General features: G+C 41.3%; 1 protein-coding gene and 1 pseudogene across 3 annotated transcripts in view; both read right to left on the reverse strand.

Annotated features, from left to right (window-relative positions):
* Positions 1–8586: 8586 nt before the first annotated feature.
* CD80 (CD80 molecule) overlaps positions 8587–24672 on the reverse strand; it is a 34029-nt gene continuing 17943 nt past the window's right edge. Inside the window, exons 4-7 of one of the 3 annotated variants that reach the window (XM_003893967.5) lie at positions 21390–21671; positions 13774–13869; positions 11637–11745; positions 8587–9730 (exon numbers count right to left, since the gene is read on the reverse strand). In XM_003893967.5, coding sequence (XP_003894016.1) covers positions 11675–11745; positions 13774–13869; positions 21390–21671 — 449 coding nt within the window. In that variant the 3' untranslated portion in view covers positions 8587–9730; positions 11637–11674. Of the gene's footprint in view, positions 9731–11338; positions 11746–13773; positions 13870–14320; positions 14661–21389; positions 21672–24672 lie in introns of those variants that run through there. The other 2 variants (XM_021934079.2, XR_002520288.2) reach the window with 2 other exon arrangements.
* Positions 14667–15651, reverse strand: LOC103881858 (annotated as a pseudogene).

Genomic DNA, 24672 nt, shown 5'->3' on the forward strand with positions numbered 1-24672 from the left:
TTTGAGAAATGTTGTCGTCTTTTGCTGTCCAACTCCAAATTTTCAGATGATAATGTGATTATCCTAGCTTAAGTTGCATCCTGAAGGGGTGGCCTGCCCCTCCACACCTGTGGGCATTTCTCGTTAGTTGGAACGAGAGACTTGAGAAAAGAAATGAGACACAGAGACAAAGTATAGAGAAAGAAAAAGTGGGCCCAGGGGACCGGCACTCAGCATACAGAGGACCCACACGGTCTCTGAGTTCCCTCAGTATTTATTGATCATTATCTTTACCATCTTAGAAAAGGGGAAGTGGCAGGATAATAGGATCATAGTAGGGAGAAGGTCAGCAGTAAGACGTGAATAAAGATCTCTGTGACATGAATAAGTTTAAGGAAAAGTGCTGTGCCTTGATATGCATATGCAGACATCTCCATAAACCTTTTTAGTGCATAAAGAGCAGCATTGCCACTAGCACGTCCCACCTTCACCCCTAAGGCGGTTTTCTCCTTTCTCAGTGAACAGAACATACAATCAGGTTTTACACCGAGATGTTCCATTGCCCAGGGATGGGCAGGAGACAGATGCTTTTCTCTATCTCAACTGCCAGGAGGCCTTCTTTCCTCTTATACTAATCCTCTTCAGCACAGACCCTTCACCCTTCACGGGTGTCAGGCTGGGGACGGTCAGGTCTTTCCCTTCCCATGAGGCCATATTTCAGACTATCACATGGGGAGAAACCTTGGACAATACCTAGCTTTCCTAGGCAGAGGTCCCTGTGACCTTTGGCAGTGTACATGTCCCTGGGTACTTGAGATTAAGAGAATGGTGATGACTTTTCACAAGCATACTGCCTTCAGGCGCTTGTTTAACAAAGCACACCCTGTACAGCCCAAAATCCATTAAACCTTGAGTCACCACAGCACATGTCTCTTGCAAGGACAAGGTTGGGGGTGGGGTCACAGATTAACAGCATCTCAAATACAGAACAAAATGGAGTCTCTTATGTCTACTTCTTTCTATATAGACACAGTAACAGTCTGATCTCTCTTTCTTTTCCCGACATGTTCCCCCTTTTCTTTTCAGCAAAACCACCATTGTCATCATGCCTCGTTCTCGATGGTCGCTGTCTCTTTGGAACTGTTGGGTATACCTGCAGACTAACAGCAGACAGGCACACAAGGATTAATGTGAAATTTACAATAGTAGTACTTTACATGGTCTTAACCGAAGTGACAGGGTTAAGATTTGTGAGGCCATCAGCAACTCCTGCAATTGCCTCAGTTTCTGGTACCAACACAGAGATCACATACGTCACAAGGTAATAAAATATCACAAAGCAAGTGGAGGCAGGATGAGATCACAGGACCACAAGATGGCGTTAAAATTAAAATTAAAACTGAAATTGCTAGTGAAATTTTGGGCACACTTTGTCATTGATAGCATCTTATCAGGAAACAGGGTTTGAAAGCAGACAGCCTGTGTGACCAAAATTTATTAGGCGGGAATTTCCTCATCCTAATAAGCCTGGGAGCACTACAGTAGACCGGGGCTTATTTCATCCCTTTGGCTTCTACCGTAAAAGGCGGCACACTTCCAAGGGGGTCGTTTATAGGTCTACCCTCAAAGTGCATTCTGTTTCTCAGGGATGTTCCTTGCTGAGAAAAAGAATTCAGCGACATTTCTCCTATTTGCTTTTAAAAAGAGAAGAAATATGGCTCTGTTCCATCCAGCTCACCGGCGGCCAGTTCAAGGTTACCTCCCTTGTTCCCTGAACATTGCTGGTATCCTGTTCTTTTTTCAAGATGTCCAGATTTCATATTGTTCAAACACACATGCTCTACAAACAATTTGTGCAGTTAACGCAATCATCACAGGGTCCTGAAGTGACATATATCCTCCTCAGCTTACAAAGAAGATGGGATTGAGAGATTAAAGACAGACATAGGAAATTATAAAAGTATTAATTTGGGGAACTAATAAATGTCCATGAAATCTTCACATTTTATGTTTTTCTGCTGTGGCTTCAGCGGGTCCCTCCGTTCAGGGTCCCTGACTTCCCGCACATCTGTTCTTCTGATATCACCACTTTGTTCATCTTGCAAATCAATGGTGCTCGATTGCGGTGTTTCCGTCTCCGTGGTGCTCGATTGCGGTGTTTCCATCTCCGTGGAGGCGCTTTTCTTTGCATCTCTGATGGGTTCATTGTAGAACTTCAAATGTCTAGTGGGTATCCAAACAGGAAGCTGATTTTCTTCTGGTGAAACACAAGCAAAACCTCTTCCCCAGGTTATCACCTTCCTTATTTCCCATGTCTTATTTTTGTTATCTTTCCACCAAATCAGTTTTCCTTCATGTGGACTGTTCTTTTTACCAGTAAGATGTTGCTCTGCAGAAGTAGTAGTCTGATTTCTATAAATGTTTAAAAAATTTAAAGTATAGAGTGCTAGATTAAGTTGCATCTGAGGAGTGGTATACTCCTTATTGTCTCCCCCTTCTTTTTGTTTAACTAACTGAGTTTTGAGTGTTCTATTAGTTCTTTCAACTATGGCCTGTCTTTGGGAATTATAAGGAATTCCTGTTATATGTGTAATTTTTCAGTGATTTAAGAATTTTTGGGAAGCTTTACTACAATATCCTGGTCCATTGTCAGTTTTAATTTTTTCTGGAACTCCTATTACAGCAAAACAAGATAATAAATGTTTTTTAACATGGGAAGTACTTTCTCCTGTCTGGCAGGTTGCCCATATGAAATGTGAATAAGTATCAACTGTTACATGAACATATGATTATTTTCCAAATGAAGGTACATGTGTGACATCCATTTGCCATAATGCGTTAGGACACAGACCTCTGGGATTAACTCTTGCCTCTTTAGTGGGCAGGTGTAGTACTTGACACGGGTGCAATGTTGTGCAGTATCTTTTGCCTGTTTCCATGTGACATCAAATTTGTTTTTTAACCCTGCTGCATTTACATGAGTCAAAGCATGAAGTTCTTGTGCTTTTATGAATGCAGAGGATACCAGTAAGTCAGTTTGTTCATTTGCTTTAGTTAAAGGTCTTGGTAAATTAGTGTGTGCTCGAATATGAGTAATATAAAATGGGAAATTCCTTTTTCTTACAGTTTGTTGTAATAAATTGAACAGCTGGTTTAACTGAGCATCCATGCTATATTTAATTAGTGCTGTCTCAACATCCCTTGTAGCCTGTACTACATATGCAGAATCTGATACAATATTAACAGGTTGATTAAAATCTTGTAACACTGTAATGACTGCAACCAACTCTGCCCTTTGAGCCGATTGATATTGAGTTTTGATTACTTGCTCTTTTGGCCCTGTGTAAGCCACTTTTCCATTGCTGGAACCATCAGTAAATACTGTCAGAGCATTTTCTAAAGGTTCATGTCTGGTAATTTTAGGTAAAATCCAAGTAGTCAATTTTAAAAACTGAAGATTTTTGGTTTTGGGTAATGATTAGCAATAATTCCCACAAAATCAGCAAGACCAATCTGCCATGCACCAGAATTGATAAAGGCTTGTCTAATTTGTTCCTTGGTTAAAGGAACAACTATTTTGTCTGGGTCATTACCACAGAATTTTATTATTTATAATCTTGCCTGACCAATTAATGTAGCTATTTGATCCAAGTACAATGTAAAAGTCTTAATTGTACTGTGAGGAAGGAATGACCACTCCACAAGATCAGTATTTTGAACAATGATGCCTGTTGGAGAATGTGCAGTAGCAAAAATCAAAAGTTGGAGTGGGGCTATTTTACTTATTTGCGCTGACTGAAGTTTTTCTTCCACTAATTTAATTTTTTTTTGTTGCCTCTGGGGTTAATATTCTTTTACTATTTAAGTCTGGGTCTCCTCTTAGGATAGAGAACAAATCTGACATGGCATAAATAGGAATGCCTAGAGTTGGCCGAATCCAATTAATATCGCCTAACAATTTCTGAAAGTCATTTAATGTTTTTAATGTGTCTTTTCTTACTTCTATTTTTTGTGACTTAATTTTTTTATTTTCTATCTGCATCCCTAAATAATGAAAAGGAGTAGAGGTTTGAATCTTATCAGATGCTATTGTTAGTCCTGCGTTGGCAACCTCTGCTTGCAGAAAAGTGTAACAGTCAATTCATTTGTCTGTTTCTGTAGCACATAAAATATCATCAATATAGTGAATGATACAACAATCTGAAAATTTGTCTCTGTTTGAAGGACTTGACCTACAAAAGTCTGACAGATAGTTGGACTATGAAGCATTCCCTGAGGTAACACTTTCCACTGAAGACTGGTGGCTAGTTCCTTATTATTTACGGCTGGTATAGTAAAGGCAAAGTTTTCACAATCCTGCTCTGCCAGAGGAATGGCAAAAAAGCAATCCTTTAGATCAATTATAATTAAAGGCCAGTCTTTTGGAATCATGGCTGCGGAGGGCAACTCGGGTCGGAGAGGCCCCATGGGTTGAAGTACAGCATTTATGGCTCTTAAGTCCGTTAACACACGCCATTTGCCTGATTTTTTCTGAATTACAAATACAGGAGAATTCCAGGGCGAGACTGAAGGCTCAATGTGTCCCTTTTCTAATTGTTCCTTTGCTAATAAACGTAAAGCCTCCAGTTTTTGTTTCAGTAGCAGCCACTGATTTACCCATACCGGTTTTTCTGTTTTCCAAGTTAATGGAATGGGTTTAGGAGGCTCTACAGTGGCCGCCCCTAAAAAGGATCCCCTATTCCTTTTCTTTCTTGAGTTTTCTCAGTCTCAATTGGGACTTTAATGCCATTTTCATTTTTTCCCATTCCCTTTCCTGGTATATATCCCATCTTAGTCAAGATTTTTTGACTCGTGGGGCTGTATAATGGAGCGGGCATAATGATTTCTGCACCCCACTGTTGTAACAAATCTCGACCCCATAGACTAACAGGAATTGAAATAATCATTGGCTCAACAGTACTTTCTTGATTATCTGGCCCTAAACAATGTAAAATCATTGTACTTTGAGACACTTCTGAAGCTGTGCCTACGCCGACAAGTCTTGTAACAGCCTTTTGTTTAGGCCAATTTTTTGGCCACTGATTTAAAGCAATGACAGAGACATCTGCTCCAGTGTCTACCAATGCTTCAAACTGTTTTCCTTGAATAATGGCCTTTCACACAGGTCTGCTCTCAGAGACCTGACTTGCCCAACATGCAGCCTTTCCTACCGGATCAGTGCTTCCAAACCCTCCTGTTCTTTTTATCTCACTGTTTCCAACTTTAATATAAGGTAGGAGTAATAATTGAGCAATCCTGTCTCCTGGACTGGCACTCCAAGGAATTAAGGAACTAATAACCAATTGAATTTCACCTTTATAGTCTGAATCAACCACACCAGTACGAATTTGAACTCCCTTTAGATTTAAACTTGATCTTCCTAAGATTAGTCCTACAGTCCCCTCAGGCAATGGGCCGTATACCCCTGTGGAGATTTTTCGTGGAGGCTCCCCTGGAAGCAGAGAGACTGCTTGTATAGTACATAAATCTACTGCTGCACTGCCACATGTGTGGGGGGGATAATTGCCGTATTGTGATAACTGGCTTATTCCCTGAGGCACTTGTGACAGTGGGGTTTGTTGTTCCTGAAAACCCTGAGGAACAAAAGGCTGAATTGGGAATGCCCCAGTTTGTTGCGGGACCTGAGGCTGGCCCTCCTCTCGTTTCCCAACTGGTTGCCCATTTTTATCAAATTTAGAACGACATTGATTACCCCAATGTTTTCCCTTTTTACATCTTGTACATAGGCCAGGTGGCTCTTTATCTATTGTAGTAGCTTGAGTAGTTATATTTTGTTTATTTGAGACTAGGCAATTCTTTTTTAGATGACCAATTTGACCACAATTATAACATTTTCCCCCAAATGTTCTAACTTGTCCTCCTAAAGTAACCCCTGTGATTGCTTGAGCCATAAGCATAGCTTTATGCATAGCCTCTCCAATTCCATCACAGGCTTTAACGTACTCTGAGATTACATCTGATCCTGCTGGGACCCTTCCTTTTAATGGCTTAATGGTTGATTGACAGTCAGGATTGGCGTTTTCATATGCCATCAACTCCACTATGACCTTACGGGCATTCTCATTGGTAACTGACTTTTGAGCAGCATCTTGAAGCCTTGCTACAAAATCAGGGTAAGGCTCTTTAGAGCCTTGTCTTATTGTATTGAAGGAGGGGCAGGCGGTTCCTGGGTCTTGGATTTTCTTCCAGGCCCTAAGGCAGATAGTCCTAATTTGCTCAGTGGCCTCATTTGGCATTATTACTTGTTGACTTAGCAGTGCTCCAATTTTGACCTGTTCCTAATAGTTGATTTACGTCTATGTTAATTGAAGGATTGGCAGTCCTATTTCTTAGGACCTATTCTTGTGCCCCATCAATCCACCAAGTCTTAAATTGTAAAAATTAAGAGGGTGAGAGTGATGATTTTGCCAGAATCTCCCAATATAAGGAATGAGTCTATGTTCACGAGCAATGGAATCTAATAATGTTCTCATGTGAGGAGAGTTAGGTCCATACTGTTTTACTCCCTCTTTCTTTTAGCATTTTTATAGAAAAGGACTCATATCTGGCTTCAGCTATGGGAGGCTCTCCCTCTTGGGCCCCTTCTCCAGGTGGTCTTGATTCTAATATTACTGGAAATTGCCACGCTTCAATAGCTCCTTGTTTTCTTGCCTCATCAATAATTTTATGTAATGCACCACTCCGTCCACTAGGCAGTGCTGTAGGATTACGTTCCATGGTGGGCAGCTGAGGATTTAGCGCCCTGCCCTGTGGCGCTGGAAACATTCCTGGCTGTCCATATGGATTTTCTGGGGGCAGCCGATACTGAAGTTTGGCTGGCGGCCAGTATTGATAGGCTACTGGCGGCTGGGTCTTATTTTCTACCAGCTGATATTGTGGACACTGTATTTGGATTGGCATTGCCATGACAGAGACTCTATCTTTTTCTATTTGATCTTCTTTTGGAGTTTGTACTTGTTTAACCTGCATTTGAGGTTGTAAAGTTACAGGCATCTGAGCTGCTGTAAGAGGAGTTGGCCATCGTGGTTTAGACTCTGATGGCTCTGCTAATTCTGGACCTTTTTCTTCTAATTTTAACGTTTCAGGATCTATCACCTCCTGTAATTGATTATCGCCAACATTTTGCATTGACCGAGCCATTACCGGCTTTGCTACACATTTACAATGTGAACTTTCCGTTCCTGTCCAGGATTCTATCCCTGCCTCTTTTTCACAATCTACTGCACAGCTTTCAGGGACATCAGAAACTGAAACACTGTCTTCTTCTGTTTGAAACGGTTCTAAAGCTATTTTAATAATGACCCAATCATTCCATACTGTAAGTGGGATGATTTTACCTTCCCTACTTGCTTGTTGTAATTCTTTGCCAATTTTTTCCCATCTTTTAGATCTAAAGTTCCCTGTTCTGGAAATGATGGGCAAAATTGTTCTATTGTTTGAAATAGTATAATTAGATTTTTGGTAGAGACTTTAACTCCCCCTCTTTTTAAGAGAATTTTAATAAAGCTGCGATAAGAGGCATATTTACTTTTAGTTTGCCCCATTGTAACCCTAGGTTCTTCCGAGCACACCAGCTTACCGCAAGGCTGACTGTAGACATACTCGGGAGTCTCTCGTCGACTTGTCCTCAATGACCAAGCTCGAGCGTACCTTCACCTTAGAGAAAAGCACCCACGTCGGGCACCAGATGAAGGGGTGGCCTGCCCCTCCACACCTGTGGGCGTTTCTCGTTAGGTGGAACGAGAGACTTGAGAAAAGAAATGAGACACAGAGACAAAGTATAGAGAAAGAAAAAGTGGGCCCAGGGGACCGGCACTCAGCATACAGCGGACCCACGCCGGCACCAGTCTCTGAGTTCCCTCAGTATTTATTGATCATTATCTTTACCATCTTAGAAAAAGGGAAGTGGCAGGATAATAGGATCATAGTAGGGAGAAGGTCAGCAGTAAGACATGTGAATAAAGATCTGTGACATGAATAAGTTTAAGAAAAAGTGCTGTGCCTTGATATGCATATGCAGACATCTCCATAAAACTTTTTAGTGCATAAAGAGCAGCATTGCCACTAGCACGTCCCACCTTCAGCCCTGAGGCAGTTTTCTTCTTTCTCAGTGAACAGAACATACAATCGGGTTTTACACCGAGATGTTCCATTGCCCAGGGATAGGCAGGAGACAGATGCTTTTCTCTATCTCAACTGCCAGGAGGCCTTCTTTTTCTCTTATACTAGTCCTCCTCAGCACAGACCCTTCACGGGTGTCAGGCTGGGGACGGTCAGGTCTTTCCCTTCCCATGAGGCCATATTTCAGACTATCACATGGGGAGAAACCTTCGACAATATCTAGCTTTCCTAGGCAGAGGTCCCTGTGACCTTTGGCAGTGTACATGTCCCTAGGTACTTGAGATTAAGAGAATGGTGATGACTTTTCACAAGCATACTGCCTTCAGGCACTTGTTTAACAAAGCACACCCTGCACAGCCCAAAATCCATTAAACCTTGAGTCACCACTCTACATGTCTCTTGCAAGGACAAGGTTGGGGGTGGGGTCACAGATTAACAGCATCTCAAATAGAGAAAATAGAGTCTCTTATGTCTACTTCTTTCTATATAGACACAGTAAGTCTGATCTCTCTCTCTTTTCCCCACAGCATCCACTTCTGGTCTTGTGAATTGTGGAAGGCAGTTTTAGAGAAAGGAGTCACGAGTAACATGGACAACAGTTGGCTATGTCTTTCCAGTTCTCTGCTGATGTCGGAAAGACCCAGAAATAAAAAGGAGGAAAAGCCATCTTAGGGATCTAAGGAGACCCTATGTGAAAAGTTACTACCTTAGACATTTGAAGATAGCTTACTGTTTAGTGTGTACACCGTAAACAATGATCTCATTTTAAATGAGAACTTTCTCATAAATGGTTTACAAATGAGGTGAAACTGGCATAAAGCCATTTAAAGAGATTATCAGTCCAATATGAACCAGTTAAGTCTTTGGACTATCCCTTTCCTCCTTGACTACTGCTTTGAGGTACATAAATCATTCATCTTACATGTCAGAGGAAATTAGTTTTGGATAGTTCTACTTTCTCCTGTGTCTCATGGGGGAGTGAGAGAGCAACAATAGAGAACACAATGAAAAAAATGGAATACTGGGTAAACACCAATAATATTTCCATTAGCTTTCTAAAGATGTTCATGCCATACTTCCTATGCATTGCATTGGGCTTTTGTAAACAGCAATATAAAATCTACTCTGACATTAGGAAATCAGACAGTCTCTGAAGTTGACCTGATATTGGACAAATTCTACTTCCAGCAGCACTTTGCCTGACATGTATATGTATACACCAGTTAACAGGCCACAGTCAAACTGATGAAAGAGCACCAGAGTTAGGACATCTGGGTTCTGGCTCTGGCCTTTATAATTCTGGTCACCTCCCTGGGCCTCAGTGCCTTTGTCATTAATAACACTGGTATTCTCTAAAGTCCCTTCTAGAACTCAAGAATTCTGCATTTCAAAACCCGTTGATCAAGGTCACCAGAGCTACTTCTGTGCCCACCATATTCCTCTAGACACTTCCTGCAAAGCAACTGAAGTGAAGAAGCACCTAAGAACAGACACATAAAGGGCAAGGTGGGGTAATCTTGTCCATCTGAAGAAGTTCCCAGAAGAGGTCAATTGCAAATGGAGCTGGGACCTGAGAAAACAAATGATTACATCAAACCCTATATTGGCAAAGGAGGAGAACATCTTAAATTTATATATCCACATACATATAAATTTTAATGTTAATCTCTTAATTTAGATTTTAATCTCAAGATCAAGGGTATTCCCAACTTGTACATAGTAACCTTGATAGCTGAAGAATATGAAGGGAGAGCTAAATTATGAGAGAACTTAAAACTACTCTGGCGATTTTTATCACATGAAATATTGATCAGGCAAATATTTAGTTATTACCAGCTATTACTAAACGGCCACATGCTTGATGAAGGTACTCTTCTATGTATGGGGCTATCAGGCATGGTTGCTTTTCTCAGTAAGCCTACATACAGTCCGGTAAAGGATGGAAGGAAGATGTGGTACATGAAAATCAACCTATGCTAGTGGTATGAGATGTGCTCTACAGGTGGAACTGCTTGAGCTGGATAAGATGGCCACAGAAGGCCTTGTGTAGAAGATTGGATACATGGCTTCATTTTGAAGTATCAGCAGACTGAGCAGAAGACTTTAGATAGAAAGTCAAGAAAATAATGACAGAACTGAGCCACAGCAACATCCTGGAAAGGACATTCTGAGGAGTGAGCAAGCATTCAGTGGCAGTGAAAAAACAGGATAGGAAGTTGAGAGACTGCCTTGGAGGAAAATATGTATAGGCTGGCAGGTTGTAGGGAAAGGAACCTGAACTTGATGTCCAGTTTGAATCTTGGTTTTATTCCTCCTCTGTATGACCTTACAAGCAAATTACTTAACCTCTGGGAGCCTCTGGTTTCTCTCCCATAAAATGGAAATAGATCTTGCTCATAGAGATTTTTATAAGACTAAGATGAAATCGTGTTTTTGCAAAACAACCTGTTGTATAAGTCTCAGGTATTATTTTTCATTTTTATTTCTATTTCCCCCTCCTGCCCAGGACAATTCTTGCTTTCTTTTATTTTTAAAGATAATTTTGTAGATAATTTCTTATACTGGTGTTACTCCAATCTTCACAAGTCAAAGCTGAACTGTTTAGGGAGGCTTGTAACTACCTTAGACCTGGTATCAGTCTCTTGGATTCTAATGTCCCATGTAAGTTTCTCTTGCATGAAAATACCTGGGGATTTGTGACTCACTAAAGCTAGTGCTGTGTTAGGATCTATTAGCAGAATGGACATTCCAGACCCCAGATAATAATTATCTCATTGTATGTAGAGTCATTAAAACCAAATCTAAAGTCTTGGGTTCCGTTTTTCCCATTCATATGAGGCTCTGGAAACCATGCCATGTGAGGAACAACTGACAGAACTCAAGGGTGTTTAGACAAGAGATCAGGTGGAATGTAGAAAGTTAAAAAGCTTTGAAGCTTTTCCTGTAGGCACGGGGGTCTCTTCTGAGTTTTTGAGTGGGAAAATGACATGACAGAGTAATTCTTTATGAAATTTGGCTCCATGATTGGTCAGTAGGATGAGTCTGTTAGTAAGAGGCAGAGAAACCAATGAAAACGTTACCATATTAATACAAAGTGGCCCCAACCCATGTCCATCAATACTGAGAGATATAGGGAAAAATGAATGATCAGAATAAGAAGTTACCACAGGAATATTCAAGACAAACTCAAATTAGTGTTTAATAGGTAATGGAAGACATTGAATTGGCTGACAGGGGAATATTTCAAGATGGCAGAATGGAAACATGGCAAAAGAAGAGGCTGCATTAAGCAAATTACATATGGGGAGAAAGGAGAGGGATGCCAGCCATCTTATAACTGTCCAGCTTAATCCAAAATAGACTTTTGGGAAGGTGAGGTAGTAGGTAAAACAGCTTAAATTTACTACTAAGAGTAAGGGAACACTGCCTCATGATCCCCATGATCCATGTATCCCCAAAGAGATGACGGAGGCTACCTTCAGATCTTTTCAGCCCCTTGCTTCTGCCGATACGGTTATATAGGGCGTACACTTTCCCTTCTCAATGTCTCATTCCTTCTTCTCTCTCTGCATCTTGGGGCAAAACCTTGGAGACAAGAACAAACAATAAAAATGATTAGTGCGTTTCCCTTGAATTGTGCCCATATATTAATATTTACTTTAGCAAGGCTTCAGACTGACTTAGAACTGGAGCAGTGGTTCTTACATCAGGGGTGATTTACAACCTACCTCTTCATCTCTTTGTCAAGGGGACATTTGGCAATGCTTGGGGATATTTTTGATTGTCACAACGGGCAAGGAGTGCTACTGGCATGTAGTGATTAGAGGCTAAGGAAGCTGCTAAACATCCTACAGTGCACAGAACAGCACTCCAAAACAAAGAATTATCTTGCCCAAAATGCCAATAATGTTGAGGATGAGAACCCCTGAATTAAAGGGGTAACACTGGATAGTTGGTATTAGAAACATCCTTGAGCCCACCAGACCTCTTTATCCTACCCTTGGGATAAGTTGTTAACAGCACATACTCTCTAAGGAATTCACTGTGCTTTGGGGTTTTTTTGGTGCTAAATCCTGGGAAAATCAGCAGATGTTGATCTTCCAATTTTATTTGATCAGCGTACATGATTTCTACTCAAAGAAGAATTGGTACCCCTTCATAGTGATTATGGCCTTATTTCAGACCATAGAACTAGCAGTTCCTCTTCATTTAATCATAGAGATTGAGGGCAGCATATGTCTAACACCCAAAGTGTAAATTCATAGGGTAAAATATCTTAGAAATCTCTTCTTTCATCAGCCACTCCTGATCTTTCATCCAAAAATGTATTCTAAAGAACTGAGAAAATTGACATTTTTCCAGACACCTATGTGTGTGGCACTCTACTAGGCACTGGAATTACAAAGACAAGAAGTCCTAGCACTTTGGAAAGCCAAGGCGGGCAGATAACGAGGTCAGGAGGTCAAGACCATCCTGGCCAACACGGTGAAACCCCATCTCTACTAAAAATACAAAAAAACAAAAACAAAAACAAAAACTAGCCGGTGTGGCAGCACGTACCTATAATCCCAGCTACTCAGGAGGCTGAGGAAGGAGAATTGCTTGAACCTGGGAGGTGAAGGCTGCAGTGAGCAGAGATTGGGCCACTACACTCCAGCCTGGGTGACAGAGTGAGACTCCATCTCAAAAAAAAAAAAAAAAAAAGAACTGAAAATGTGTGTGTTTGTTTTTTGAGATGGAGTCTCACTCTGTTGCCCAGGCTGGAGTGCAATGGCGTGATCTTGGCTCACTGCAGTCTCTGCCTCCTGGGTTCTTGGGTTCAAGCGATTCTTCTGCTTCAGCCTCCTAAGTAGCTGGGGCTACAAGTGCACACCACCATGCCTGGCTAATTTTTGAATTTTTAGTAGAGATGGAGGTTTCACCATGTTGGCCAGGCTGGTCTCAAACTCCTGACCTTAAGTGATCCACCTACCTTGGCCTCCCAAAGTTCTGGGATTACAAGCGTGAGCCACCTTGCCCGGCCCAAGAACTGAGAATTGGTAGGATCACCTGTAGCCATGTAGTTTCTCGACTGTATCAGTGCATCTTGCCCTCCTCCAAGAAAATGATTCTTGGCCCCAAAATTTGTCAATTTGCCTTTTCTCTAACTCCAAATCAAAATTAGAATATCAGCAGGATGGTGGCCATGGAAGTTGGAATTCACTAAGGAGTGTTTAACAACTCACCTGCCAAATTGACTAGCCCTTAAAAAAAAGTTAGAATATCATTTAGCATCAGAAACATTTTCAAATTAGTTAGCAAACCCCAGTCTCCAAAAATATATGAAGTTAGGGAAAAAATAGATGGACTAAACTAGAATGTGTCTTGAGGGCAGCGACTTCTTAGCTCTGTAATTCCAATGCCTAGTAGAGTGCCACACGTGTAGGAGGTGTCGGAAAATGTCCAGTGAATGAACAGAACTTACTGAGACAAGTAAAGGAGATGCTAATGTTTCCACAGACTTTCTGTAAATATGAGAGAGAATAGGCTAAAATCTCAGAGAGCTGCTGAACCATGCTAATAAAGTTTGATCTTCCAGAATTGAGATCAGGATGATAGTATGATAGTACTTACAGTAGGTCAGGCAGCATATCACAAAAATTCCATTTACTGAGATTAGGGTAATGGCCCAGGATGGGAGCAGGTTATCAGGAAAATGCTCTTGCTTGGCTGTGGAGGGAAAAGAATAATGTCAGCTGTAATGTGTTTCCTACTGCCTGATATTCATTCTGTGCCTTTTCTATTGAGGCAACTGTGGAGTATTCTTTGTCTGGTCACCTCTCCAGTATGCAGCTGCTAGCATTTTTCTTGCATAATTCTTCCATCAGGCACACACTTGTGGGCAACTAATATTCAGATGTCAGATACTAAAAGTGAAAAAGGCACTTTGAATGTCTGCATTTACTGAGTTAAGTTGATATAAGGAAGATTTTAAGGAAATCTTTTACAAGCCATCTTGTAATATCTCACTTTTATAGCTGATTATAACTATGTATTACTACTAACTGGTTGATGTTGTGTTCTATGTATACTTTATTTTTCCTTCTCTAGCTCTGTCATGCCTTCTCCCTTTCTCCTACCATATTGTCTGTCAACACATACACATCACACACATCCTTACCTCACAGTAGCTGCCCTAAAGCTGCAGGAGCCACTTTGCATTCACTTTCGGATACAGGTTTTTCACCCTCTAGCCTAGAGCTACTGGAAATACAGAACAAGTCCAGCAAAGAACTAAGTGTGGATATGGCTTGGTATTAGGTGGGACCATCCTAGAAGAGAGCTCTGAAGGTTATCAGCTGTAGTTTCAGTCCCACAGAGCACAAGAAGTACACAGGAAGGATGAGGGTGGGGAGGAGAAAGGTGTTGGTGGATATGGTGCTGCTGGTCCATGCCTCCAGATCAGGAGCAGCAGCTACACTGTTTATTCTTCAGCTGCTTTGAAGAATAGTTAGCAACATCTGGAAAAAGGGCAGGGACACAAATTATAGCAGCTCATCTGGTTTCTCTGAAATGGCTTACAAATAAATGAATATTTACTAACTTATTGTTTTTCCTTTTTTTCCCCCCCATGCTGAAGTTTTATTTAAAACATAAAAGAAATGTTCCCCAAAAATGCTGGTGAATAAAGCAAAATGGTATGATACAGTGCTCTCTCCCTCTGAGTTAGCCCAGCCTATCCAAGTACAGGGTAATATACAATACTCAATGCTGGTAGAATTTCACAGTAGTTTAGTGTTAAAGATTATCTGTGCCTAGATAACGAAGAGATTATCAGTGTGTGATGCTTAGTTCTGGGTTTACATCTTACTGGGCATGAACAAGAGCCCCTGCTCCTTGGCCATAGCCAAATCCCTTGGGCCCAGAGTTCTTTGCATAGCATCCTTTACAATAGATTTCACCTTCGTTTTCAGTGGAGTTGTTGATTCAAGACTCTTCCCACACTTTGCACATCAGAAACAGTTTTTGTGCCAGGGCTTTCCAGCTCCAATTATCTTCTCGGCAGCATATACCGAGTCCCCACATCTGGAACAGTTCTCAGCACCTCCATATTTCTGAGCAAATTTAGAAGTGTTTGGATTTGTTGTAGGCCTGTGAGGCTGAACACTCTCTGGCTTGATGCCCAGCCTCTCGCCATGTTAAGCGTGCCAGTGCCCTGGCCATAACCATAGCCTTTTGGCCCATATTTCTTTCCATAGCAGGATTTGCAGTAGATCTCTTCATTGCGAATTGCCACTGTTGTGCTCTCTAAATTTTTCCTGCAAACCATTGAGTCAGAGGCAGGAGCATGCACCAGATGCAGAGCTAGCAAGGCTGGGCTGGAGACAGGGTCCAGGGACCAGGGAGTCCAAGATCCCTGTTTTTACTTTTCTGATTACCAAACCTAGTGGTAAGTTTTGTTTATTTATTTATTTATTTATTTGAGATGGAGTTTCACTCTGTTCCCCAGGCCAGGCGTGCAGTAACACGACCTCAGCTCACTGCAGTCTCTGCCTCCCAAGTTCAAGCAATTCTTCTGCCTTAGCCTCCCAAGTAGCTGGGATTACAGGGGCATGCCGCCATACCTAGCTAATTTTTGTATTTTCAGTAGAGTCAGGGTTTCCCCATGTTGGCCAGGCTGGTTTCAAACTCCTGACCTCAGGTGATCCTTCCGTCTCGGCCTCCCAAAGTGCTGGGATTACAGGCGTGAGCCACTGTGCCTGGCCTAGTTTTATTATTTCTCTTATTGGACTTCTCATCAGCATTTGGCCAGTTGGAATCTTCTCCTTCTTGGACTTCTGTGACACCACATCCTTCTGTTTCGGTTTGTTGCACTCGGTTTTCTCTGAAGGCTTTGCTTCAAAGACTTTTCTTCCTCTTCTTGTCCTCTAATTATTGTTGTTCCCATGGTTCTGTTTGTGGTCCCATTTTGCCCTTCCTGGCCCCAGTCTTCCTGGGTTATATCCTCCACACCCAAGATTTGAAATGCCATTTGAGGCCGGGTGCAGTGGCTCACACCTGTAATTCCGGCACTTTGGTAGGCCAAGGTGGGCAGATCACCTGAGATCAGGAGTTCGAGACCAGCCTGGCCAACATAGTGAAACCCTGTCTCTACTAAAAATACAAAAACTTATCGGGGCATGGAGGTGCATGCCTACAATCCCAGGTACTCGGGAGGCTGAAGCAAGAGGATTGCTTGAGGCCGGGCGTGGTGGCTCACGCCTGTAATCCCAGCACTTTGGGAGGCCGAGGCAGGCGGATCACGAGGTCAGGAGATCGAGACCATCCTGGCTAACATGGTGAAACCCCGTCTCTACTAAAAATACAAAAAATTAGCCGGGCGTGATGGCGGGCACCTGTAGTCCCAGCTACTCGGGAGGCTGAGGCAGGAGAATGGTGTGAACCTGGGAAGTGGAGTTTACAGTGAGCTGAGATCACGCCACTGCACTCCAGCCTGGGCCACAGAGCAAAACTCCGTCTCAGGAAAAAAAAAAAAAAAAAAAGAGAATTGCTTGAACCAAGGAGGCAGAGGTTGCAATGATTTGAGATCGCGTCACTGCACTCCAGTCTGGGTGACAGAGTAAGACTCCATCTCAGAAAAAGACAAAGAAAAAAACAAAAATGTCATCTGATTTTTAAATTTATATATTGGATGGATGCCAGAATTTCCACTTGATTAAAACTGAATTTACTACATGCTTTCCAGATCATATCTACCACCTGTATTCTCCCATTTCAGTGAATAACAATACCATTTAGTTACCCAAATAAGAGTGTGGTATTTTCTTTGTGCTCACTTCCCAGTAGGCTCCCATGTATTTTCTGTTCTATATTCAGAATATCTCTGGAACTTACTGCTTTTTCCCAAATCTCTTGCAGCAACTGCCTTAGCTGAGATTTTTCTCATCTCCCACTTAGTAGCCTGCAAACCGGTCTCTTTGCCTCAGGTTTCCTAGGCTCTAATAATTCCTGCACATTGCTGTCACAGTAATCATTCTAAAACACCTGTTTAATCATAGTGTATCTACCACTTAAAGATAGGAGAGTTGGTTTTTCTTTTTTCTCTAAAACACCAGATTGCATGGAGACATCAAGTGATTATCAGAGTTGACCTCTACAGATTAGAATGACACAAAAAATAACAAGCCATTGCTGTTATCTTGGGTGTCTAGAAGTTTCACAGGCTTCAGCTCATTCCTGGCTTCCACTCCACACCCATCCACAAGCCTCCTTCAACCTAGAGAGAGTATGTGTGTGAGGGAAAGAGGGAGGCCTCAGTAGCAGCAAGCCAGGTCTGTCATGACACCTGTTAGAAACCTGGTAACACCCCAGAGGGGCAGACCCAGAATCCAAGGTGCACAGCTGTGTGAGGGCATCTGCACATGTAGCTTATTAGATACCATGAGTATGACTCTCCTAGATTTATCTCCTTCCAGTTTATCAAGGGAAAACAAATTTGGTGGGACTACACTAAAAAGAATCATATGCCCAATCTGCTTAATTAATACATTTGGGCTTTTTTTTTTTTTTTTTTTTCCAGATCAGTTATTTACTGATACGGTTTGGCTGTGTCCCCACCCAAATCTCATCTTGAATTATAACTCCCACAGTTTCCACATGTCATGGGAGGAACCCAGTGGGAAGTGACTGAATTATGGGGGCGAGTCTTTCCTGCTCTGTCCTTGTGATAATTAATGAGTCTCACGAGATCTGATAGTTTTAAAAACAGGAGTTTCCTTATAACAAGCTCTCTTTTTAGCTGCTGCCATCCATGTAAGACATGACTTGCTCCTCCTTGCCTGCTGCCATGATTGTGAGGCCTCCCCAGCCACGTGGAACTGTGAGTCTAATTAAACCTCTTTATTTTGTAAGTTGCCCAGTGTTGGGTATGTCTTTATCAGCAGCATGGAAACAGACTAATACTTTTCACGTCAAAACTTTACTCACATTGACCTGTAACATTTCTATGAACTGTACATCTAATGTATATTTGTTAGTGCAGTCAGCCCTTGACCTCCCATAAATGCATTATTTGCTTTTGAATCTTATTCTAAAGAATCCCCACACAGTCCAATTAATGAGATTTCAGACATTTATACACCAAAGCTCTCCAACCACAAAATCTTTAAGTTAGCAAACTATAGCACATGGGCCAAACCTGTCCTGCCACCTGTTCTTAAAAATGAAATTTTGTGGCTGGGCGTGGTGGCTCACGCCTGTAATCACTTTGAGAGGCTGAGGCAGATGGATCACCTGAGGTCAGGAGTTCAAGACCAGCCAGGTCAGGAGTTCGAGACCAGCCTGGCCAACATGGTGAAACCCCATCTCCACTAAGAAAATACATAAATTAGCCAATTGTGGTGGCAGGCAACTGTAATCCCAGCTACTTGGGAGGCTGAGGCAGAAGAATCATTTGAACCTAGGAGGCAGAGGTTGCAGTGAGCCGAGACCACACCATTGCACTCCAGCCTGGGCAATGAGAGTGAAATTCTGTCTCCAAAAAAAAAAAAAAAAGCAAAGAAAGAAAGAACGAAATTTTGTTGGAACATTTATGTCTTGTCTGTGGCTGCTTTCATTCTACAACCAGCAGAATTGACTTGTTGCAACAGAGACTGTGACTGCAAAGCTTAAAATATTTACTACCTGGCTCTATTCAGAAAAAATTTGCCAACCCCTGTCCTAGAATGTCACATATATCCATATTCCAATATAAATAATGTCCAAATCAAAATGCAGTTCAAGCTAGTATTACTGATTTAATAATCAGGACTCTACTGTTTTCTACCTTCAATCAGAATAATATAAAATTCGTTAAATAATTCTATAACAAGAAGGTAAAAACAGAGACTTAATAAACTATCTTTATGATTGAAGCCTCATTTTAATAAAATTTTTACAACACATAAAAGATGACTGAGACTGATAAGTTTGGAGTATCAATAGTCATGTCAATGTTTGGTTTATAGTTGACCTAATTTTCCCATGAAATTTTATCTCATTGAGGAAAATAAAGAATCTGCTGTAGCTGGGCGTGGTGGCTCACACCTATAATCTCAGCACTTTGGGAGGCTGAGGTGGGTGGATCACCTAAGGTCAGGAGTTTGAGACCAGCCTGACCAACATAGTGAAGCCCCGTCTCTACTAAAAATACAAAAATTAGCCATGCGTGGTGGCCGGCACCTATAGTCCCAGCTACACAGGAGGCTGAGGCAGGAGAATTGCTTGAATCTGGGAGGCAGAGGTCACAGTGAGCCGAGATCACGCCACTGCACTCCAGCCTGGGCAACAGAGCGGGACTCCATCCCCCCAAAAAAAGAATCTGCTGTAACACTGAAAGATCTAGAGTAAATCATATACTAGCATGAATTACTAGACCATCTAAAATAAATTATCCACTTCACAACTATAAGTAAAGACATACTATATAATATATATTGTGCTATATACTTATGTGCAACTGTATATCAAACTCAGTGTATTGTTTCTTACTCTAGTCACAAAACCTATCCTTGGGAGTGGGGCTCGGGGTAGGGAGAGAGACTGTGGTCTTCTGTATGATCAACCATACAATTTAAACAAGTATTAATATTTTGAGCATCTGAGTTCACCTTGTAAGCCATCTTAAGCCATTATAGGCCTAAGATGCATATATTCATGTAAACCCAACGATTTCATTTTATATTTTCAAGTGATTTCACCTCTCGGGGAAAGAGAATTCTCTGAGTTTACTACCAGTAGGGTAAAATATTTGCTCCAAAATGACCTCTTTTCAGGCGTTGTCTTCAAGGAGTTTGTCACTCACCTTTCCCAGACTTGGTTCAGAAGGAACCAATAGTTCTTAAAAAGCACATTCACCCACAAAAAAAAAAAAAAAAAATTGTTTGGCACCATGGAACCATGTGGGTGGCATGCCCTAAAAGAAAGTACCAAATCCCTAAGGGCAATTCCAAAGGGCACATTTTAATACTTTCAATAACAATATTTTTACAATAACTTTTTAAGATGATGGATAGTGGTTATTAGTATATATAAATTTTAGAATATTTATTACAAGAAAATAAGGCCAGGCACAGTGGCTCATGCCTATAATCCCAGCACTTTGGGAGGCTGAGGTGGGTGGGTCATGAGGTCAGGAGTTCAAGACCAGACTGGCCAACATGGTGAAACCCATCTCTACCAAAGACAGAAAAAATCAGCCGAGGGTGGTGGCTGGCGCCTGTAATTCCAGCTATTGGGGAGGCTGAGGCAGGAGAATTGCTTGAACCCGGAAGGCAGAGGTTGTGCCACTGCACTCCCGCCTGGGCAACAGGGTGAGGTGGTCTCAAAAAAATAAAATAAAAAGAAAATTAGTAACATTATCACACCTTGCACAGTGACTTTATTTTTTAAATTTATTTTTAAAATTATTTTATTTCTTTCTTTTAGAGACAGGGTCTCACTCTGTTGCCCAGGCTGGAGTTCAGTGGCATGATCATAGATCACTGCAACTTTGAACACCTGGGCTCAAGTAAGCCACCCACCTTACCCTCTCGAGTACCTGGGACTACACGTATGTGCCACCAAGTCCAACTAATTTTTTAAATGTTTCATAGAGTCGGTCTCATCATGCTTCCCAGGCTGGTCTTGAACTCCTGGGCTCAAGTGATCCTCCCACTTCAGCCTCCCAAACTGCTGGGATTACAGGCGTGAGCCACTGTGCTTAGCCCTCACAGTGACTTTAATAAGTCATAATAGGACATGGTCATTTGTGTATCTAAAAATACTATAAAATACTATCAAAGTAAATATGACAATTCTAAAATGTATCTGGCTGAGTTACAGTAATGTGCCACATAACAATGTTTTCAATGACCTACCGCATATATGATGGTAGTCCCATAAAATTATAATACTGTATTTTTACTGTACCTTTCCTGTGTTTACATATGCTTAGATACACAAATACTTATTGTATTACAACTGCCTATGTATTCAGTATAGTAACATGCTGTACAGGTGTGTAGCCTCAAGCACTAGGCTGTACCATGTAGCCTAGGTGTGCAGTAGGCTACACCATCTAGGTTTATGTAAGTCCACTCTGATGTTCAGACAGTGGCAGAATTGCCTAATGATGGATTTCTCAAAATGTATCCACATCATTAAATGACACACGACTATATTGTCTTTTTAGATTCGATATAGTAGAAACTCCCCAGAACAATGTCACTTACGTGTATTCCAGTTGAAGGTCTGATTCACTCTTAAATGTCCATACTTGATGAGACACACAAAACTGTGATTGGTTGTCATATTGAAATCCAGTTTGCTGCTAACAGTATAGAGCTCAGTTTCAGGATCTTGGGAAACTGTTGTGTTGATGGCATTTAATTCTTCTCCATTTTCCAACCAGGAGAGGTGAGGCTCTGGAAAACCTCCAGAGGTTGAGCAAATTATCCTTCTAATGTTAGAAGGTGGAATTTCAAAGTCAGTTATACTAGGTGTAGGGAAGTCAGCTAAGGAAAGAACAAGAATATATAATTACATATAGTTACAAACCTATGTGTGTAGAGGTTTATTTTTAAATAATTTTCTAGCTTTAATAAGAGTTGATTAAGGCCAGGCACAGTGGCTCACGCCTGTAATCCCAGCACTTTGGGAGGCCAAGGCAGGTGGATCACCTGAGGTCAGGAGTTTGAGACCAGCCTGGCCAATATGGCAAAACCCCATCTCTACTAAAAATACAAAAATTAACCAGCCATGGTGGCAGACACCTATAATCCCAGCTACTCGGGAGGCTGAGGCAGGAGAATTGCTTGAACCTGGAGGGTGAAAGTTGTAGTGAGCCGAGATCGTACCACTTCACTCCAGCCTGCGCAAAAGAGCAAGACTTCATCTCAAAAACAACAAAACAAAACAAGAATGATAAAATGAGATATAACTTGCAACTTCCCATTAATCATTAATAGTTATGTATAATCCAAAGACTAACTTTGATTTGAATTGGTTATATCAATTCTTTACCACTTTTGATGGAGATAGGAGGGCACTTACTAGAGAAAGGAGAAGTAGGTTCATGTGAATAAATGTTGCCAGAGTACTTGCAATTGTAAGAGATAAAGAGAAGAATAATAGACAACATTTACTGAGCTCTTGTTTGTTAGGTCTGGACTTTATCTCATTTTGTCTTCACAGAATCCCTAGAGAGGTAAGTTGTAAATCTAAAAAGGTCAAAGATCAGTAATTTTATATGATTTAACCTAATATAATTTCCATTTTATAAGTAATCAAACGGGTTTAGAGAAATTATAACCAACCAGTAGTGGCAGAATTCAAATCTGTCTGACACCAGAGCCTGTCTTTTCTTGACCTTGCCTTTCTTCCTTTCCTTTTCTTGTCTTCTCTTTGTTTCTTCCTGATGCCTGAGGTACACAGTGGCTTTCTTCTATGTTATCTATTTATTTACTAAACTATAGTGAACACCTGAAAACCCACCATTCAACTTGAGACCCAAAACACTGACAGTAACTGAGGTAAATCTGCTACTATGATGTCACCTATCCTGTCCCTCTCTTTCCCTTACCTAAGGTAATCGCTATCCTAAATTTATGGTTAGCATCTCTTTCCTTTTTAAAAGGTCGTCTTTTACATGAGGGGCCTACCCCTTTGCTCTTGAGAATGGTTTCTCATGTCTTCCTTTCTGGTCTTATCCTTTGAACATTGACTCTTAAGTCTGATACAGGTAAGGGCTCCATGAAGTTGTGTTCCCTCTTCTCTCTGACTACCTAAACTCAATACATAAATAGAGGAGGCTTCGCCTAACACAGAACTTTCGTTTGGAAAGGGTCTAGATGGGGAGAGAGAAAATATAAATCTGGTCAAGGAGAGGAGATCTTGGAGAAAGGAAAATGCTGCCTAATTTGCAAGCCTGTGACCTGGCTTTTGAGGGGGCATTGTGTGCGTGTGAGTGGGGGGCGGGCACTGAACTATAGTCATGAGCTTTTGCTTCTACTGAGTCTCACCAACACCCCGCAGCCCCCCAAAAAAACACCCAGGACCAATATTTTTGGATTTGCATATCTATTTCTGGAGGGGGTTTCTCCTCTCTTTATTCTGTCCTGAGACCATGGGCAAAGCTCTTTATTTTAGGTGAGAAGAAAAACTGTGAACCATATCAGTAATATTTTCATTTGAAAATGTCATTGAAATTTATTTGAATAAATTTATTTGAATTCATTTGAATTTTTAAAATTATTTTGATAGTAGACATGCTGTTTATTTATTTAATATGTATACGGAAGCCTGAAAAATAGAAAGCTGTATAGGTTGAGTTTAGTTGTTAATTGGTTTGGGAGTCTTCCATGTATAATTTATGACTTCTCTGTGTTCTGTGTATTTGTCTGAATTAATTACTGGGATGAAGCTATGCTAGCTTTCAAACAGGAGATACCTTTCAGAAATTTGTATATTGTGCAGTTGCCAGACCAATTAAATACCTGGTTGAAATTAAAAAAAAAAAAAGTAATCTTTTACTCAGAAAAACGTATATCCAAACTACAACATTGAGCCTATAACCTCATCCACCATACTTTATTGATTTTCTTAATATTTTGATATGCCTTAAAGGGACAGGAAGGCCTTCCTAGCATTCCTCCAAGACACTTGAGGCACTCTTTCATTTATATATTTGATCCCCATAAGATACTGAAGTACAAAGTACAGGAAAATAAATGCAGAGAACATAGGAGAAAGATCCCCTAGCGACTTCCTCACTTATTCTTACACGTAAAGAGTTTAACTTCTTAGCATGAGTGTGGGGATTCAATCTCCCCATAGAGTTATCTTTCTTTTCAGAATTCTGAGCCCCACAGAGATGTCAAGTAGCATATGATCGTCGAGAGCAGGTTTTAAAACCAGTTCTGCCTTGTGACCCTGGGTCAATAACTTACCCACCTTTAGTCTTAGTTTGCTCATCTATAAGATAGGGATACTAATACCCAGGGTTGTAAGAATTAAATGACATCATTCATAGAAATCACTTAGTACAGAGCCTGACATACAGGAAACTGTCTCGCTCTGTTGCTCAGGCTGGAGTGCAGTGGAACCATCTTGGCTCACTGCAACCTCCGCCTCCCCGGTTCAAGCGATTCTTCTGCCTCAGCCTTCAGAGTAGCTGGGACTGCAGGCACACACCACCACACCCAGTTAATTTTTCGTATTTTTAGTAGAGATGGGGTTTCACTCTGTTAGCCAAGATGGTCTCCATCTCCTGACCTCATGATCCACTAACCTCAGCCTCCCAAAGTGCTGGGATTACAGGATTACAGACGTGAGCCACCACACCCAGCCAATGATAGCTATATTTAAGTGGGTCTTGAATTTATCCTCTCTTAGGTAAGCCCCCTCATTTAAATCAGGTTGCCAGGCAAACACTTCCAGGAATGCCTTGTGGCACCTAGAATAAGACGATAAAGGGAAGCCATGACAAATGATTATAATTGCCAGGAAAGGGGGAAA

The sequence above is a fragment of the Papio anubis genome, chromosome 2 (assembly GCF_008728515.1).
Source record: "Papio anubis isolate 15944 chromosome 2, Panubis1.0, whole genome shotgun sequence".
In the NCBI taxonomy this organism is placed as follows: Eukaryota; Metazoa; Chordata; class Mammalia; order Primates; family Cercopithecidae; genus Papio; species Papio anubis.